The 19,985-nt window shown below is 32.6% G+C and overlaps 1 protein-coding gene across 1 annotated transcript in view; it reads right to left on the reverse strand.

Annotated features, from left to right (window-relative positions):
- Positions 1-5,934: 5,934 nt before the first annotated feature.
- LOC137391538 (uncharacterized) overlaps positions 5,935-19,985 on the reverse strand; it is a 95,967-nt gene continuing 81,916 nt past the window's right edge. The window contains exons 5-8 of the mRNA XM_068078047.1: positions 13,980-14,175; positions 12,717-12,832; positions 7,127-7,298; positions 5,935-6,545 (exon numbers count right to left, since the gene is read on the reverse strand). Coding sequence (XP_067934148.1) covers positions 5,935-6,545; positions 7,127-7,298; positions 12,717-12,832; positions 13,980-14,175 — 1,095 coding nt within the window. The remainder of the gene's footprint in view (positions 6,546-7,126; positions 7,299-12,716; positions 12,833-13,979; positions 14,176-19,985) is intronic.

Here is a 19,985-nt window from a genome sequence, read left to right on the forward strand (position 1 = left end):
TGTATCTCTATATCTGTTGGAGGTTGTATGATCTTAGAAAATAGAGTCAACAACTCCCCCATCACAAAGCTCAATGATGTGGTATTCTCAACTGTACACATCCAGTTGGCTGATATACATTTAGTTGCAGACTTGTACTTAAATTAATGAATATCCAAGCATTTACGTCGATGTACAAAATATCATTTATAATATTTTAAGTTTTTTCATCCTTCCATTACATTCTTAGAGGAACTATACATAAAATAAATACACCTAAGGTTACTATTCAAACACTCACATTTGGATTATAATGGCTGCTTGGATGAATAAATGGTAAGACATTCTCCCAGGTGGCCACCAGCATCCATGTTGCACTGTATGCAATATCATCAGCAGACTTGTATGCATCTCTCACTGTATAAGTTGTTTATAATATTATCATATATTCTGTCACATCGACAGAAAATGTAAGATAGCCTTTTTACAATATTGTATAGAGTATAATATGAGGGACGAGTTTATAGGACCCTCAGCTTTGAACATTCTACTTTCTGATAATCTAATGAGTTTTAATAGAGGCACTTTAGCCCATCAACAAGTATAAATCTAAGGCTATGAATGTACCACTGAAATGGTTAGCATCGGCTGCTAATAACAGATCTTTACTTCTGAATTTGATTGTGATTGGATGAAGTGTTTAGGATCTCAGTCTAGAACTTTGTAAACAATAATGAACGATTCCTTTTATAAGCCATCAACTGACTGGTCAAGACTAGTTATCGTTATTCAAGCAAGTATGTACAAAGTATGTATGTACATTTAGTCAGTTACAAGATAACTGATGCTTCATATGACATGATATTTGGTGATTTTACATAAAATATTGTACGTAATGCCGTAGTGTTAATATATTGTTATACATGAACACTGTATAACAATACCTTGAACACATAGGTTCAACAAGAAAGAAAAATGTAAGACCACAACTACAGTACAACTACAATTTACATGTATCATCTCCTTGTAGTAGTATTGTAACATTCTTATACTCCTCAAACCATACAGTCAGAATCTAGAGCTTCACAAACATTTTAATAGCAGAACCGTGCATTACTAGTTTAGAGCTCATTGCAAACCTTCTCGTGATGCTCTCTGCAGCAGACCAGGATCTGTAGTCTCTCTGATCCATAATGCACCTGTGTGTGTAAGGTCAACATCAGTCCAGAATGGACAGATTAGTGGAGCAGATCTTCTTGACTTGGGTAATGGGAATGGTTTAGTTGAATAACTTATGTATTTTTTATCTAATGAGATGAGCCCATTACTGCAGACCTGAAAATAGAGTTCATTGTTACAGTTTGCAAATAGTCCTCATTGTTAGTAGCTGTTTGTAAATTGATGTTTGTACATAGAATTTAAAAATGCAAGTTTCTCAATAATGTCATCGCTGCAAATGTGTAAACATATTTATAAATAATGGTCATAGCCGCAAACCTGTAAGCAAAGACTATTGATGCAGAACAGAGCTTATTGTTGTATGTAAACCTTTAAATACAGATCATTGTTATAAACCTAAAATAGAGCTCAATGCTGTAGATCTGTAAGTAGAGCTCAGCGTTGTGGACGTTTTAGTGGAGGTTATTACTGGAAAACAGTAACTAGTATACCATAGTATTTATAACTGCGTAATATTATAAACGAAACTCAAAGACTGTTGACAGCGTTGCTAGCATTTGATATACAATGTTGAGGATCACATGATGGTACATTGCAATATCTCTAATACAATCTTTGTCTTATGTTTGTACATTATATAACACTTCCTTCCCTTACTGCAACCAGAAGTTACCATCACCATTCATTGACAAAGTATACTCTGGCAAATGTAAGGACATAGTATTAACATTGTGGTTAATTTCAAGTGGTCACCATCTACCACAGCAGTGTTTGTTGTTAACTCTCTCTTGTGAATATACTGCTTGTATCTTAGTTAGATTAAAAAACTTGATCTGTAGGTTAGGTATAGTATTTCATAACCTGTACACTTACATAAATATTTGTGAATAGCATCCCAAACATAGTAATATCGTGATTGTATGGACCATAGCACATATCGTCATCTGGTGGAGACGCCTTGGAATTGCCTGCTCCTACCTTATATGGGTAGAGAACTCCTGTATAGAAAAAGTGCAACACAGTCCTAAAGACACAGAGAGTTGTATTAATATTTAATGCATTTCTCGTCATTGGTGTATTGAGCTGTTACTTGATTCCTGAGTCTCAGCTACAGTATAATTGCAGTAGTTTGTCAAAAAGGAGAAGTTTAGGTTATATGCTAGTTTAGCTCTTGTCACTCCAACTAAAAAAAATATACTGAGAAGTTACATCAATAAGCTAAATCTCCACTTGCATCACTTCCTTTTCAGCATTACGGTAGATGAGCTCTGATCATTTTGCTTTGGATTGGAACCGACCAATCGAATTACAAGTACTGACAGTGTAACTGTGGGTACATTATTTCTAACATAGATTTTCAAGTATTTAATTTCAAATCACAATTACTGGTCCCTTTAAGTATTTTACTTATTGATCTGGAAACATTTACAATTCATTTTTATGACAGACAGTTTTTCTAGCTGATAAGAGAATGCTAGTCTGATAACTGATAACTTGTGTCATCCAGAGAGACATACAACTTGCTATAAATAAATAACGAATGATAATATAGTAAACAGGGAACACAGTGAAAATAGAAACATGTCTGTAGTCAGCAAAAACAGCAAAATTAATCTTAGATTAAAAAAAGAGCAAAACCTGTACTCACCTGCATCCATATATAACTAGGTAGATGTATTGATATATCCTCATATCTACATAAATACCTGTAAATCAATATATTTAAACTCATATAATCTAATGCCAATATCTGGTAAATTTATTTACAAGTGTTTACTTATACACCTGTATACTGAGACACATGTATATTTGTACACCTGAATACTTGTATATCTGTACACCTAAACACCTATATATCTGTACACCTAGATAATTGTACAACTTTACACCAGTACAATACTGAACTGTATATTATATATATATATATATATATCAGTGGTTACTGTAGTTTTGCTAAGAAGTTCAGTGTTGCTTATATAATTATAATTATAATTGCTATAAATAACTAACGAATGATAATATAGTAAACAGGGAACACAGTGAAAGTAGAAACATGTCTGTAGTCAGCAAAAACAGCAAAATGAATCTTAGATTAAAAAAGAGCAAAACCTGTACCGGTAAATGCCCAGATACGGTAAATATATTCACAAGTGTTTACTTATACACCTGTATACCAAAAAACTTTTGTACCTGTACACTTAAATACCTCTATATCTGTACACCTAAATACCTGTATAGCTGTACACCTAAACACTTATATATCTGTACACCTAGATATTTGTACAACTCTACACCAGTGCAATAGTATACTATATATATCAGTACTTTTGCTAAGAAGCCAAGAGTTGCTTATATAAAAACAAGATGAATAATATTGTTGAAATATAAACAATAATAATAATGATAACTAGAAATTCCACTGTCATACAGCCTACGACCAAAGTGATATTGGAAAAAAGAAAGGGTACTGATGGTTGCGAAATGCAATATTAGCAGTCAAATGGCACTGCAGGGCAATAGGATAACTGCAATGGTAGCTGCTATGTACTGGGTGTTATTATGTACAACAAACAGCAATAATGAAAGGAAAAGATTATATGTTTATATCTCTCCCCCCGCAATAGGAGAAATGCAATATTAGAAGTAAAATACACTGTCATTATTAGAATAACCAATATTATTGATATATTAATACAGCAATAATAGAAAACCAATGCACAATTTTGTTTACATTTCAAAACGTCATAGCTAATAATATCAAGAAGCTGTGATATTTATATAAGTTTTTAGAAAATATATTTAACAAAGCTATTTAGAAAAATAATAACAGTAACATATTGCCCATCATCAATGTTGTTAGTGTGACTATAACACTTCAATAGTCATCTAAACCTTTAATTAAATATTGTAATAATCTCATAAGAGTCGTTAGAAAAAAACATCATCGTCATTTCCTTTACTTTCACTGCTTCGGACATCAGTTAGAATACCAAAGTACTCAACAGTGTCCAAAATGTCAGTTACTTTGAAATCGGGGAAAAAAGAGATTATATTTCAGTACTTCTACGTTAATTACAAAAACCTGCGGCAATTCGACAATGCTATAGACTGGTAAAATGTGCATGTTATTTTTTCGTAAAATGCGCACGACTCAATGGTTCTATTCTCTGTCGCTCGGCGTTTCGTTTGCCGGTCTTAATTTTGATAAAAGTAAGGCTTGGCAAGTTTTAATAACGAGTTTCGGCCAAATTAATCTGTCTATTTGTGTACAATCCGATCAGATGGGTAAGTTTTAAGATATTTTTGACAATTCAAAAAAACTTGGTAATATATTGAAATAGGTTTTTATGTGTTTTGTATCGTTAGTATACTTAAACGACCCCATTGCAAAATGGTTAAATTTGTTGATGAGATTTCGGTACAAGGGTTTGCGACGTTGTTGATGAATAATTTTCGTGAGTTGTATGCACATGCATTTATCATAAAACTCTCAACATAATATAAACTAAAATAGACAGATACTAGGTACTCACCAGCTTCTACATGAGTTATGTAGAGTTGGAGTAACAGTATCAACACGATGCCAAGGACAGCCATACTAGTCCTATAGACACACAAAGTCTGTCGGCAGCATAATAAACTCTCTTTTGCAGCTCCTAAGGGTTTATTTTATAGGTTTATTTTATATATTTATTCCTAAGGGGTTATGTTTACTCTAGCGAGGCTGGGATAGCAACTAGAACTTATCAGAATAGAGTTGATTAGTGCAAGTGAGTCACACGCAGGTATTAATATTATTATTAACTGATATGCTGGGTAATACTTGCTGTATTAGTTACTAGCTGATTGATATTCTGTAATGTGGTCAGCAGCTGCTGCTTCTGCTGCCTGACAGGCAAGAACTCTCAGCTTGAGGCCTTGTAAATCAAAACTTCTATCTATAGAGCATGGAACAATTATGGTCATGCGATCATCCTAACAAACTTTGAAGGATGCTTTGACTGCTGCTCTGAGGCTGCATTCGGACTGCTTTAGGGTTTCATAGACTTTAGCTACCGATATATTAGCAATAAATCGTGTATCCTGTTTCCATGGCAACCCGTAACCCATACAGGGCTAATTTAATAAAATCAATACCTCAAAATTGCACGATTTTGATATGACCTTCTCATAAACAGCAGACTAATTTAGTACATAAATGCTGACCATAAGAAACTCTCTTTAGTTCCATATTATAGTTGATAGTCAGCACCTCTGTTTGTGTTTTATATTCAGAAAGTTGTGAATATACTGTTTGGTTACTATTATATTATTAAGTATGTCTTAAATCGCTCTCAGCTATAGAAATAACTACGTACATTGATATAGTAATAGATGCATCAAATTTATTGCTGAAAGTAAATCCTCAACTAATTGTGTTTGTGTTGGTAAATGAATACATAATAAGTATCACTTGGCTTCACTCACCTACTATAGAGCTCATATCTAGCTAAAATTAATGCCAAAACTGAGTGAATTTTTGCAGATTTCATCAAACATTTGTTCAAAGTGCTTAATCCTCAGCAAACAGTGTGTGTGTATCCTAGAAAAGTGTAGAGTATCAACTCATGAAATTATAATTTATTAACCAATCAGAAGAAAGATAGCATTAGTAACAATCTAAGCGAGTAAAATGTGAGCTAGCGTTTAATATGTTAATAACACACAAAGAAAAAGTTCAAACAAGGAGTAATGTTTGTGTCAAGAAGTCCTCAGTAAGTGAATGGTGAAGGGCATTTATTTATGAGAGAAGTTTCTAGAACTTGAAGCTTTCTGTAAGATAACAAGTAGACTAAGTGCGCCTGATGACTCCTCATCAGAAAGAGATCCGTAGATGATGAGAGCTGCATTGCTTTTATCAAGATGCTTTTCGACTGACATTCCTGATGGACTCGGAGAAGTTTCTGTTGGTTGTTTAGGTTTTACTGTTGTCATTGGAGCGATGCCCTGAGTGAATACAGTGTTGTCTTGTGTAGTAGCGGCTGCAGTATTCAGATGGGATCTAGAGAAAGTGTGCTCTGCTCTCAGGAACTTGGATGGCGTGAACCTTGAAGATACGTTGAGACTACTCTGCGAGGTCCCAGCTTTGGATTCATCAGCATGATTCATGGTTTCGCTTGTTGTTTTTCTAGTAATTGATGATTGCTCGTTTGTGGAAGACAGTGCTTGCGAGACTACTTTTGAGGTCACAGGCGTCCCAGGAGTTGTCATTCTGCTCGGAAGGTCAGACCTCATTGCAGCTTCACCTCTGAAATTTATTTTTTTGTCGTTTATTGGTTTTACTGTTGTACTTTTTCTCAGGAGCAACGGAGATGGTAACTTCACTTGACCAGTTGTAGTGACCTCATCTGTTCAGGAAATAAAGAAACTTTCTGAACATATTTTTTTACACACAGTCAGTCATTATGAAAACAATCCATAGAAAGTGAGGCTAATATTTTAAACAGACACTTTAAATTTATTGACTAACTATTCCTGGTAATCTCTTATTTATTTCAGAGTTGTCTTCCTTCACTAGGTTAGCCAACATTTGAGCTCATGCAATAGCCAGTTCTTTGATAATCTTCACTTACAAAACCCTCACTATCTTGCCAACTTTACATGGGTGTTACATACCTACCAATCAGGCAGACACACCTACCTGTTACTACACACAATACATACATCACAAATAAACCCATCCTTAAGGTAGACAAACACCTAAGTATAATTGCTTCAGTCTCAATAGCTCAGAAACACTCGCTATCACCTTAATAACAACATGGTTTTACTGTGCCACATTGTCTGTTAAAAAGGACTACAAACAGTGGAGGTTAGGCTAATAATATTACTTTCGCTAAAGGTCATAGAGATCACAGAAGTATCAATAGAGTGAGTCTTAGTCAGACATGACTGTAAAGTTTCTCTCGATTGTCTTGAAGCTACTCACCAGGAAGGACAATTCCCTGATTGTTGTCTGATGCATTTCCTGCAGTTCCAAGATAAAATATCATCCTACCAGGAATGCCGACATTACTATTAGAAGTGAGGTTTTTAACTCTTGAGGTCTGGGAACTTGGAGTAGCATAAAAATTCCTACCATCTCCTGCGTCGAACCCAACCTGCAAAATAATTAAAATTGTTTCTCCAAGTCAGTTACGACCCGTGGAATCAATTTCTTGACTCACTGAATAATTAGCTTTCAGCAATTGAATATAAAGTATGTCTTATGAGTAGACATCACACCCTTCCCTATTAGCATGGTATAAACAGTTTCTTGAGGAGTAATTAGTTAATACAATTGTTCGTTATTTGTGACCATTTGTACTAGCGATCTGTTTCTGATTATTTGTTTGTAGGCAGCCTCCCTGGGATGTTACTTCTGTGGTTGCTGTCCCATGGGTGCATGTTTGCATGGGACTGGCTTGAGCTGAAGGAACCCATTTTGTTGACCAATGGGGCATGGCATTCTGGTGTGCTCACACATTTCAAGTTCTTGCTGCCTTGAGCCATCCGCTTAGCTTGCTCAGTCAGTTGTTGCTGCTCAGTTCAATTAGACAACAAGCAATCAGTTGTTTATTGACATGTATTTAATTCATAAAATTTCAGTTTTAAAGTTTACTAGAAAAATAATCGGCTGCGCTGTGTAATACAAAACATTTTTGCACAAAATTTAATTTTTATTTAACTTTTACAAAATTTACCATTCTAACTTTTAAACTTCTTACTATGAGAAAAGTGTTTTGCGCAGTTCAAATAAATTAAGAGAAGAAATAAAACAACAGAAATAATTGGCAAGCTATAGCTAGATAAAATCTGTTACAACGAAATTATTATGAAAACTGATTTGTCAAAGATACAATTAATACTAACTGATAAAACAAATTAAAAATCATGACTACGTTAAATGATTAATAACAATGAGTACATAGAAGTGTGTATCTAAAAAGGCTACAGTTGCGGTAGAAGTTATTCATCAGAACTTGGAATATGATGATGCCGCTACCTTTCGATACTGATACAAATGTATAGCAGTGAAGCGCATGAGACTGTTCTGCCTGATCAAATGTGACAAGCTTTCAGCATTTACTGTTTTAGCGAATGCCTTAGGAATACCTAGAAATTGGTGGTGTCGTGAAATTTGAACTTGAAACTGCACATTGGAAAATTCCAAATAAAAAAATAGGTAACAGATAATGGTAACAAAAAGTTTTAAAAATTTTATAAAAATAATAAACTCAAAAGGTAATATTAATTAACAATAAAAAGTGCATACTTAATGTATGCAATCGCGATAAGGATAGATAGGGTATGGTAAGAGCTTTGGCAATGACAAGCTTTGTGGTGGGGCTCTTGTTTGTAGTCTTACGATTTTAGTGTCGTGAGTTCTTTGGAAAAGCGATTTTTTTATTGGTAAATGTTAATCACTTAACTGGATGCATGGACGTCAGAAAGCACAAGACAAACTTTGAGATTTATATATAAATCACAGATTATTATTATTATTGTTATTATTATTATAGTTCATGTCAGTAGTCATAAAAATTTAATAGCAAAGGAGGCAGAAAGCCAGTTGTTAAAAATGTCTCTTAACATTTCATTATAATTATAAATACATACTCTTTTACATTTTTTTAACATTAAATGCCGATTGTACAATTATGTCATTGAATGTTGTGGAGTTCTACATGCATAGTTAGAGTTCCTTTATAATAAAGTAATATGGAATGTTATACTTCCCGGCATCGGTGGTATTGTGTGAGTGTCACGGCAGTGAAATAGAGTACAATCACAGACATTAATAAAGTTGTGATTTGTGATTTATTTTCATCAACAAAATTAGTTGAGCAAAAAAAAAAAAGCTGGAGGAGTGATGAAGCCCATAATACGCAATAGCATAGCTATCGGGGAGTTGGGCTTGTCGTCATCGGTTTTATTCACATGTCAAAAAGATACAACCTGAGTTCTCTCTTGAAACTGGCCACCTTCTTTATGCCTTTAATAGACTTAGGGAGTTGATTTCAAAAAATGGCCTATTGGAAATTCACCTTGCAATGGCCTGCACGGGAAGAAGATTGTGGGAGATTTAGACAGAAATTTGAGAATCGAGCTTGATGTATTGTGCGAGGGATGTAATTACAATGAAATTCATGATGGGCTAAAAGTATAATGCGATATGAATATAGAAAACTGATAGGTAGTATGGATGACTTGAAAAGAGGTTTGGTGTGGGTGAGGCGAGGGTTTTGTGTGAGTGGTCCTCATGCGTTTTTGAAGTGATATTAAATTTTTAAGATGGGTAGGAGGTGCATTGCTCCATGCCTCAATGCAATATGAAAGTTTAGAATTAACCATGGAATTGTATAATAAAAGCAGAGATTTACGAGGTAAATATTCAGTTGTGCGCTAGAGTGAGCCTGATAAGGGTCTCAGTATTTTTAGTGATTATTCGATGTGTTTTTTTCTAAGTGAGATTAGAATTAATGAAAATACCTAAGAATTTAGTGTGATCTGTCTGATTAAATGGTTTGTTGAAAATGAAAAAGGGATGAGTGTTATCTAGACGAAATTTTTTTTCTTCAGTATTATGAAATTGGTCTTATCAACATTTAAGGTGAGTTTGTTAGAAGTGCACCAGTTTTGAATAGTAAGAAGTTCATTATTTAAACAATCTATGTGCTCGTTGATGTTAGAGGATTCGAAAAAGTGATTAGTGTCATCTGCATAAAGCAAAGGTGTGAAAAAGTATTAAATTTGTTTAATATTAGTATTAAAGTTACGAGACTAGCAGTTACCAAATTGCTGTATTTCAGTTAACACCAGAGTATTTCATAGAGTAGTAAGGAGCATGACAACAGAGTAAGTACAAAGTGCCTGTAACTACATAGGTTTTTGGAGTAAAAATGACTCTAATGATAAGATGATACAGTGGGTGGAGTGCTTGGCTCTCAATTAGAAAGTCTCCCAGCTGTGGCAGATCTAGTTGATAAGTCTATCATATGCTCACCTTTGATTTTATTAGAGGAGTTCATCTCATACCAAAAATACTTTTAAAAATATGGTGAGTAAAAGAACTGACCAGAAACATATACTTTGTAAAGTAAATGATAAACTGTATGCTACAAGATGGCAGTGATAAGTTTCTGTTTTGATGTGTCTCTGTATCACATCATAAATACTCTGAATGCATGCTATTATGATATTTTTATTATATTTAGTTTATCATTAATATTTCATATATTAATAATATCCAACTTTAGTGTTGGTATTCATACAATTTATCCCAAATCCAATTAGCTGCCTGCTAGCTATATGTATAATAAGGTTGTATCTCTATATCTATATAATAAGGTTGTATCACTATATCTATATAATAAGGTTGTATCTCTATATATATATCTATATAATGAGATTGTATCTCTATATCTATATAATAAGATTGTATCTCTATATCTATATAATAAGGTTGTATCTCTATATATATCTATATAATGAGATTGTATCTCTATATCTATATAATAAGGTTGTATCTCTATATCTATGTAATAGGCTTGTATCTCTATATCTATGTAATAAGGTTGTATCTCTATAATATCTATATAATAAGGTTGTATCTCTATATCTATATAATAAGATTGTATCTCTATATCTATATAATAAGGTTGTATCTCTATATTTATGTAATAGGCTTGTATCTCTATATCTATGTAATAAGGTTGTATCTCTATAATATCTATATAATAAGGTTGTATTTCTATATCTATATAATAAGGTTGTATCACTATATCTATATAATAAGGTTGTATCTCTATATATATATCTATATAATGAGATTGTATCTCTATATCTATATAATAAGATTATATCTCTATATCTATGTAATAAGGTTGTATCTCTATATCTATATAATAAGGTTGTATCTCTATATCTATATAATAAGGTTGTATCACTATATCTATATAATAAGGTTGTATCTCTATATATATATATCTATATAATGAGATTGTATCTCTATATCTATATAATAAGATTGTATCTCTATATCTATATAATAAGGTTGTATCTCTATAATATCTATATAATAAGGTTGTATCTCTATATCTATATAATAAGATTGTATCTCTATATCTATATAATAAGGTTGTATCTCTATATTTATGTAATAGGCTTGTATCTCTATATCTATGTAATAAGGTTGTATCTCTATAATATCTATATAATAAGGTTGTATCTCTATATCTATATAATAAGGTTGTATCACTATATCTATATAATAAGGTTGTATCTCTATATATATATCTATATAATGAGATTGTATCTCTATATCTATATAATAAGATTGTATCTCTATATCTATGTAATAAGGTTGTATCTCTATAATATCTATATAATAAGGTTGTATCTCTATATCTATATAATAAGGTTGTATCACTATATCTATATAATAAGGTTGTATCTCTATATATATATATCTATATAATGAGATTGTATCTCTATATCTATATAATAAGATTATATCTCTATATCTATGTAATAAGGTTGTATCTCTATATCTATATAATAAGGTTGTATCTCTATATCTATATAATAAGGTTGTATCACTATATCTATATAATAAGGTTGTATCTCTATATATATATCTATATAATGAGATTGTATCTCTATATCTATATAATAAGATTGTATCTCTATATCTATATAATAAGGTTGTATCTCTATAATATCTATATAATAAGGTTGTATCTCTATATCTATATAATAAGATTGTATCTCTATATCTATATAATAAGGTGGTATCTCTATATTTATGTAATAGGCTTGTATCTCTATATCTATGTAATAAGGTTGTATCTCTATAGTATCTATATAATAAGGTTGTATCTCTATATCTATATAATAAGGTTGTATCACTATATCTATATAATAAGGTTGTATCTCTATATATATATCTATATAATGAGATTGTATCTCTATATCTATATAATAAGATTGTATCTCTATATCTATATAATAAGGTTGTATCTCTATATATAATCTATATAATGAGATTGTATCTCTATATCTATATAATAAGGTTGTATCTCTATATCTATGTAATAGGCTTGTATCTCTATATCTATATAATAAGGTTGTATCTCTATATCTATATAATAAGGTTGTATCACTATATCTATATAATAAGGTTGTATCTCTATATATATCTATATAATAAGATTATATCTCTATATCTATGTAATAATGTTGTATCTCTATATCTATATAATAAGGTTGTATCTCTATATCTATGTAATAAAGTTATACGGTCTTAAAAAAAGAGACATCCAATTCCCACACTGTAAAACGCAATGATGCTGTCTTATAAACTGTACACAATCATTCTGCTGACTTACATTTAGTTGTAAACATGTACTTAAATTATTAAATAACAGAGAATCACACCTATAAACAAAATTATAATTTATGATATTTTGAATGTTCTCATTTCCTTATTAAAGAGGCTCCACATATAATACACCTAAGGTTACTATTCAGCCACTCACTATTTGTTTATAATTGCTGACTGGATGAATAAATGGTAAGACATTTTCCCAGGTAGCCACCAGCATCCATGTTGCATTGTATGCAGTATCATCAGCTGACTTGTATGCATCTCTCACTGTATAAATTGCTTATAATATTATCATATATTCTATCATATTGACATAAAAATCTAAGATAGCCTTTTAACAATATTGTTTAGAATATAATATGAGGGACGAGTTTATAGGGCCCTCAGCTCATCATTTAACTGTGTCTATATATATAATTTCAACTTTTACATTCTATTTTCAATTGTAACCACTTAACCTCTGTTAATCTAATGAGTCAGAGGCACAGAGGCCCATCAACAAGTAGAAATCTAAGGCTATGAATGTACCAATGAAATGGTTAGCATCGGCTGCTAATAAGAGATCTTCACTCCTGAATCAGATTTTGATTGGTTGAAGAGCTTAGGAACTCAGTCTAGTATTTTGTAACCAATAATGAACAATTCCTTTTATAAGCCATCAGTTGACTGGTTAAGACTAGTTGTTACTCAAGCAAGTATGGACTAAGTAGGCCTATGTATGTACATTTAGTCAGTTACAAGATAACTGATGCTTCACATGACATGGTATTTGGTTGTTCTACATACAAGACTTTACATAACGCCTTAGTGTTAACAGATTGTTATACATAAACAAGGTTTAACAAGACCTTGAACAAAGGCACCTGGGTTTAAATGGAAAGGAAAATGTTAGATCATCATTCAAATGTAAGACCACAACTACAGCAGACACCTGAATACTCAATTAACACATGACATAATGAATGGTGAATTTACAAAGCAGGAAGAGTATGAGGTCTTTTACTTTAACCTCATATAGACAGTTCATTTGTTAGTACAGTTAGATGTGATGAGATAAGCAAGAGGTAATAATAGAAAATAAAAGACAACCAGCATATATTAATGAAATTATGGAGCCTGAGTTTCGTTGCTACTCCAATTATATTTTTACAAAAGAAACTTCAATATGTAGAAAATGAATGTACAAACAGCAAGAGTTGAACCATTATATATAATCAGAGAGCACAACTATCACAGACACTGAATATAGTTGAGGTCTTAGTGTAACTTAGTGTAACATATGGAGCATGTATCATCACCTTGTCCTAATACACTAGCATTATTATACTCCTCAAACCATACAGGCTGAATCTAGTGCTTAACAAACATTATAATAGCAAAACCATTTATTACCAGTTTAGAGCTCATTGCAAACCTTCTCGTGATGCTCTCTGCAGCAGACCAGGATCTGTAGTCTCTCTGATCCATAAGTCACCTGTATATGTAAGGTCAACATCAGTCCAGAATGGACAGATTAGAGGAGCAGATCTTCTTGACTTGCGTAATGGGAATGGTTTAGTTGTGAAACTTTTGTATGCCTCATCTAATGAGATGAGCCCGTTACTGCAGACCTGTAAATACAGCTCATTGTTACAGTTGGTATATAGAGGCCATTGCTGTAGAACTGTAAATGGCGCTCGCTGCACTCAATCTGTAATTAGATACTTTGTGGTTTGCATTTCAAATGAAATCTTAAACTGGATGGATGGTTTAGTATTTTCATAAATACTTGTATGTATTAGTACAATGAAATAGTAACAAATGTTTACCTAGATACATTCAGAGTTTTGTAGCCTTTTTTAAAAGCAGAGGCTACATAAAAGTATATTAAAAGCTCAGATGAAACAAAAATTACCTATTCCTGACCAAACACGAGCAAAGCGATTGTTTGGGAGATTTATGATAACTGCATATGTGCACACAGCTCACAAAAATTATTCATCAACGGCCATCGTAAACCATTGAACCGAAATCTCATTAACAAATTTAACCATTTTTCAATGGAGTCGTTTAAGTATAATAACGATACAAAGCACATATAAACCTATTTAAATATGTTACCAAGTCTTTATTGTTTGTAGAAAATTTCCTAAACCTTACCCATCTGATTGGATTATGCATAAATAGACAGATTAATTCGGCCTAAAATCGTTGTTAAAACTTGTCAAGCCTTATTTTTATCAAAACTAAGACGGCAAACGACACGCCGAGCGACAGAGGATAGAACCATTAGGTCGTGCACATTTTACGAAAAAAACGTGCACATTTCACCAGTCTATAGCATTGTCCAATTGCTGAAGGTTTCTGTGATTAACGTAGAAGTACTGAAAATTAATCGTTTCTTTTTTGCCGATTTCAAAGTAACTGAAATTTTGGACACTTATGAGTACTTTGGTATTCCAACTGATGTCCAAAGCAGTGAAAGCAAAGGAAATGACGATGATATTTTTTCGAACGATTCTTTTGAGATTATTACAATATTTAATTATAAGAATAATTATTCGATTTTATAAGATTTAATTATAAGAATAAGCATTCGAATTTGCAAGGTCGAAGTATATAGTGACTGATGTTGGGCAATATGTTACTGTTAGTATTTTTTCTAAATAGTTTTGTCAAATAGATTTTCTAAAAATCAATATAAATATTACAATTTCTTGATATTGTTAGCTATGACGTTTTGAAATGTGAACAAAATTGTGCATTGGTTTCCTATTATTACTGTATTACTATATTAATAATATTGGTTATTCTAATAATATCAGTGCATTTTACTTCTAATATTGCATTTCTTCGATTGCCGGGGTAGAGATATAAATGTATAATCTTTTCCTTTCATTATTGCTGTTTGTTGTACATAATAACACCCAGTACCTTAACCGCTACCATTGCAGTTATCCTATTGCACTGCAGTGCCATTTGACTGCCAATATTGCGTTTCTCAACCATCAGTACCCTGTCTTTTTTCCAATATCACTTTGGTCGTGGGCTGTATGACAGGGGAATTTTAAGTATTAAATTAATTAAAAATTACTTAATTTAAAAAAAATGTATATATATTTATATATAGAATGTATATATATATATATGTGTATATAATATATAAATATATTCCACAATATTGCACTCCCCAGACGGGATTTTAGTCAAACCGCACCTGAGGAGTGCATCGTACAAAACAGCGCTTTTACCAAAAATTAACTTTAATCTTGATATTTCTTCTATTTTATACATATATATACATATATATATATATATATATATATATATATATATATATATATGGGATGGGATTTGTGTCCCTTGCCTAAGCTCTGAGCTGCACTGATGAGGCTTCAATAGCCGAAACAGTACTGTCTGTAGCATGAGTATATATATATATATATATCTGTAGCATGAGTATATATATATATATATATGTATATATATATATATATATACATATATATATATGTATATATACATGTATTGATATATACATATATATACATGTGTATATATGTATATTCATGAGCTGTACTTCTGATAAAAGATCCAAAGCAAGGGCCGATTCCCAAAAACTATCGACCAATAACGTTGGAACTTGTTGATGAGATTTCGGTACAAGGGTTTGCGACGGCCGTTGATGAATAATTTTTGTGAGTTGAGTGCACATATGCAGTTATCATAAATCTCCCAAACAATCACTTCACTCGTGTTTGGTTGTGGGATTAAATGCAGGAAATAATTAAAGGATGAGTGGTTACTTACGTAGAGTCTGCTGAATGCCGACCCAAACATTGCAATGCTATGATTATATGGACCATAGCAATAATCATCTCTCGGTGGAAATGCTTTGGAATCCCCACTCAGTGAACCACATGGATAAAGAATTCCTGCACCACCTGTTATGGATCCGCAGTGGTGAGAGTATGTAACCATTAGCTTGAAATGTACTTACGATAGAGATGCTATTAAAAAATAACACCTGTTTAAATAATTGTTGAATAAGAGCCATTGATAGAGTAACTATTGAATGATGACACTTGCTTGGATAACTGTTGAATAACATGTATTGATAGAGTAACTAATGAATGATGACACCTGTTTGAATAACTGTTGAATAACATATATTGATAGATTAATGACTGAATGTTGACACCTGCTTGGATAACTGTTGAATAACATGTATTGATAGATTAACGACTGAATGTTGACACCTGTTTGAATAACTGTTGAATAACATATATTGATAGATTAACGACTGAATGATGACACCTGCTTGGATAACTGTTGAACTACACAAGTTGATAGAGTAGTTGTTGAATAGTGACACGTGAAGACACAGTTCTTACCATATTGACTGCCAACTATTATATTTACTAGTAGCTGATGAAATACTACATTAAACATGATGTATTACTATATTTATCTTCACCTGTCTATTGGTTCATAGCATATATATGTTAACATACACGTATGTATTCCAGTAACAGTATTTAGTAGTTATGACTGTTGCCACACACCAAGGTCCAATATTTATCACTGTAAACGTATATTACTTACCAGCAGTGGTTGAAGCCACCCCAAAGCATAGAAAGAAAGTGAGACAAGGAGATGTGAACATAGAGCTTGTCATCATGCATAAGCTAAAGGTCTTCTCCACAACACACACTCACTCCAACATTTCTATATTATAGTTCTACTATGAAAATTATTATATAGATAAGACTAGGTGACTCCTAGGAGATGATTACATGCTGTGATGACAAGATAATTTGTCTAAATATGTTCTGCTGATCATATCTTCAAGTCAAATATTTAATTTAATGTATTATTAACTATTATGTATTGTCATATCAGCAAATTACTTCTTCTGGTAAATTAATTTAGTAAGTCACTGTTTGAACTGCTATTTACCTGGAATGCACATGCATATTTATCTAAACATGTACTATATATATTATGTATGCATATTATTTGATGTTTTTTCTACAGTATTATTTTTATACAAAAGAAATTATTTATGTGTATATAGAGTACACATTGATAATAACAAAATGCAAAAATGTTTCGCTCTTGAAACTTCTCACATACGAATATACATATAAGAACACATAAGAAATGCATATGAAAGATAAACTGAAATTTCCTCTTGGGTCAGCACATTTTACTCATTCAGTATTTTACTCAGCGTGTTATTGTAAATGTAACGTGAGCAGCTTCAATTGATGCAGCTGATGATCTATAGCCATTCTGGTGTTAATCACTTTTTGTTCTCTTTAAAACACTATTTCGTTAATTACCAATTAACGAAGTAGCGATTGTAAAATTCATAATTCGTAAACTTATGAATGTTTACATTCACATTGCCAAATTCGATTAAAGGATTTCCCAAAATAATGTAGTCGTTATGTACAATCTTTTTCTCTCTTTCCTTAAAACTTGTTAAGCCGTAATAACTCACAACGGTAGGTAGATAAATTTTAAAATCATTTCCTGTGGCGGGATGTCTGCGCTAACAAATCCTGCGCCAAAAACCGTCATGCCAAAAAGTCCCACTCCACTCCCATTACATCTCTTCTGATAACTCTTAGTTTTCTAATAACCCAGAGATGTGTAGCAGAATCAACTGGTAAACTAGTCTCTTTATCTTACTAGTGAGAGTTTGTAGATGAACATGTCTGACATCGCCACCAGTGCTGGCGCCTGCAACTAATACCTTGTCAAGTTGATGCAGACGGTGAAGTTCTGTCTTACAAACTTGTATGACAGCATCTCTAGGTTTGGACTTACTCTGCTATTCCTTCATTTCTGCATCTTCTGTAGATTGTACAGATATTCCAACTTCTCTCTAGATCAGAAATGTATGGTAAAGTATTGCAGGTGCCTCCAGAATTTGCAGCTGTGTAGGTCTCCAGAACTGATGGTGTTAAAAGCCCCTTGTCTTTCATAGTCATTAGATTGTTTGCAGTTGTTAGAGTCGGTTTGACTCTGGAGTATGCGCCTGACTGTGTGAGAGTCTGACTTTCAAACAGCTGTGCAGTATTATTTAGAAATTCTGTGATTAATTATCTCACTGAATAAAGTTCTTCATAGAAATCGTTTCGCTCTATTGTTAGAAGGTTGACTACTTGAGATGAGTTGAGAAGACTCTTAGTTGGATATATTGATATTAGTTACTATGACTACAGTTGTCAGCACAATAAAAAATAGTACAACTGCACGAGCAGTGCAGGCTGTGACAATGATACAGGTGTTAACCTCTGAGACAGCACTTATGATGTTCATTCAGAGCAAGTAGCTAGTTGGGTCAATTCTATATTGGCTTGGTCTGTTGACTGCTTTAAACAAATCTGTCAACTCTGAATGCTAAATAATTTTATGTATATATGCCAAACAAACTCCCAAACCTTTTTCAGCTTTGTTCAAATCAAATTAAATAAGTAGAAATTAACCTGACATACAGCCCACGACCAGAGATATTGGAAAAAAGAAAGGGTACTGATGGTTGAGAAATGCAATATTAGCAGTCAAATGGCACTGCAGTGCAATAGGATAACTGCAATCGTAGCTGCAATGGTCGTTGTAATGTGCTGGGTGTTATTATGTACAGCAAACAGCAATAATGAAAGGAAATTATTATATGTTTATATCTCTCCCATGCAGTAGGAGAAATGCAATATTACTAGTAAAATGGCAAGCTGCTGTGTAACATGCACAGTTTGAAAGTTGGTTGTGTTGAATGTAGAATGGTTTTGATAGCAATCTGTAACAGAAAGCGAGCATCAGCATTCACGCATCTGGAAGTTTTCTGCTAACTGGAGCAAAATAAAAAAATGTTCTCGTCATGAAGGGGCATTGTAGTTTAGCCCTAGCTTGTACATAAGATGTAAAGAATTTTGGCTAACGTTCTAAATAACTTAATGAAACCTTCGATAATTGGACAAAAAAAACAAAGGCTGATAAACTGTGTACCACAATTTCGTACCTGTAAACCAGTCTACGCCTCAAACGGTGTACGCTTATTACAGAAACCTTCGGAAAAATAAATTCGAATGATTATTCTCATAATTAAATATTACATGTATAATAATCTTATAAAATCCAATAATTATTCTTATAATTAAATATTTTTGCAAGATATTTAAAACGGAAAGGTATTAAAAACTTTCAGCAATTGGACAATGCCATAGACTAGTGAAATGTGCATGTTTTTCTCATGAAATGCGCACGACTTAATGGTTCTACTCTCGGTCGCACGACTTTATCGGCGTTTCGTTGGCGGGTCTTAATTTTGATTAAAAAAAGCTTATCAGGCTTTAATAGCGGTTTCAGGCCAAACTAATCTGTCTAGTTATGCATTATCTGATCTGATGGGTAAGGTTTGGTATATAGTCTA

Source organism: Watersipora subatra, chromosome 1 (assembly GCF_963576615.1).
Source record: "Watersipora subatra chromosome 1, tzWatSuba1.1, whole genome shotgun sequence".
Lineage (NCBI taxonomy): Eukaryota > Metazoa > Bryozoa > Gymnolaemata > Cheilostomatida > Watersiporidae > Watersipora > Watersipora subatra.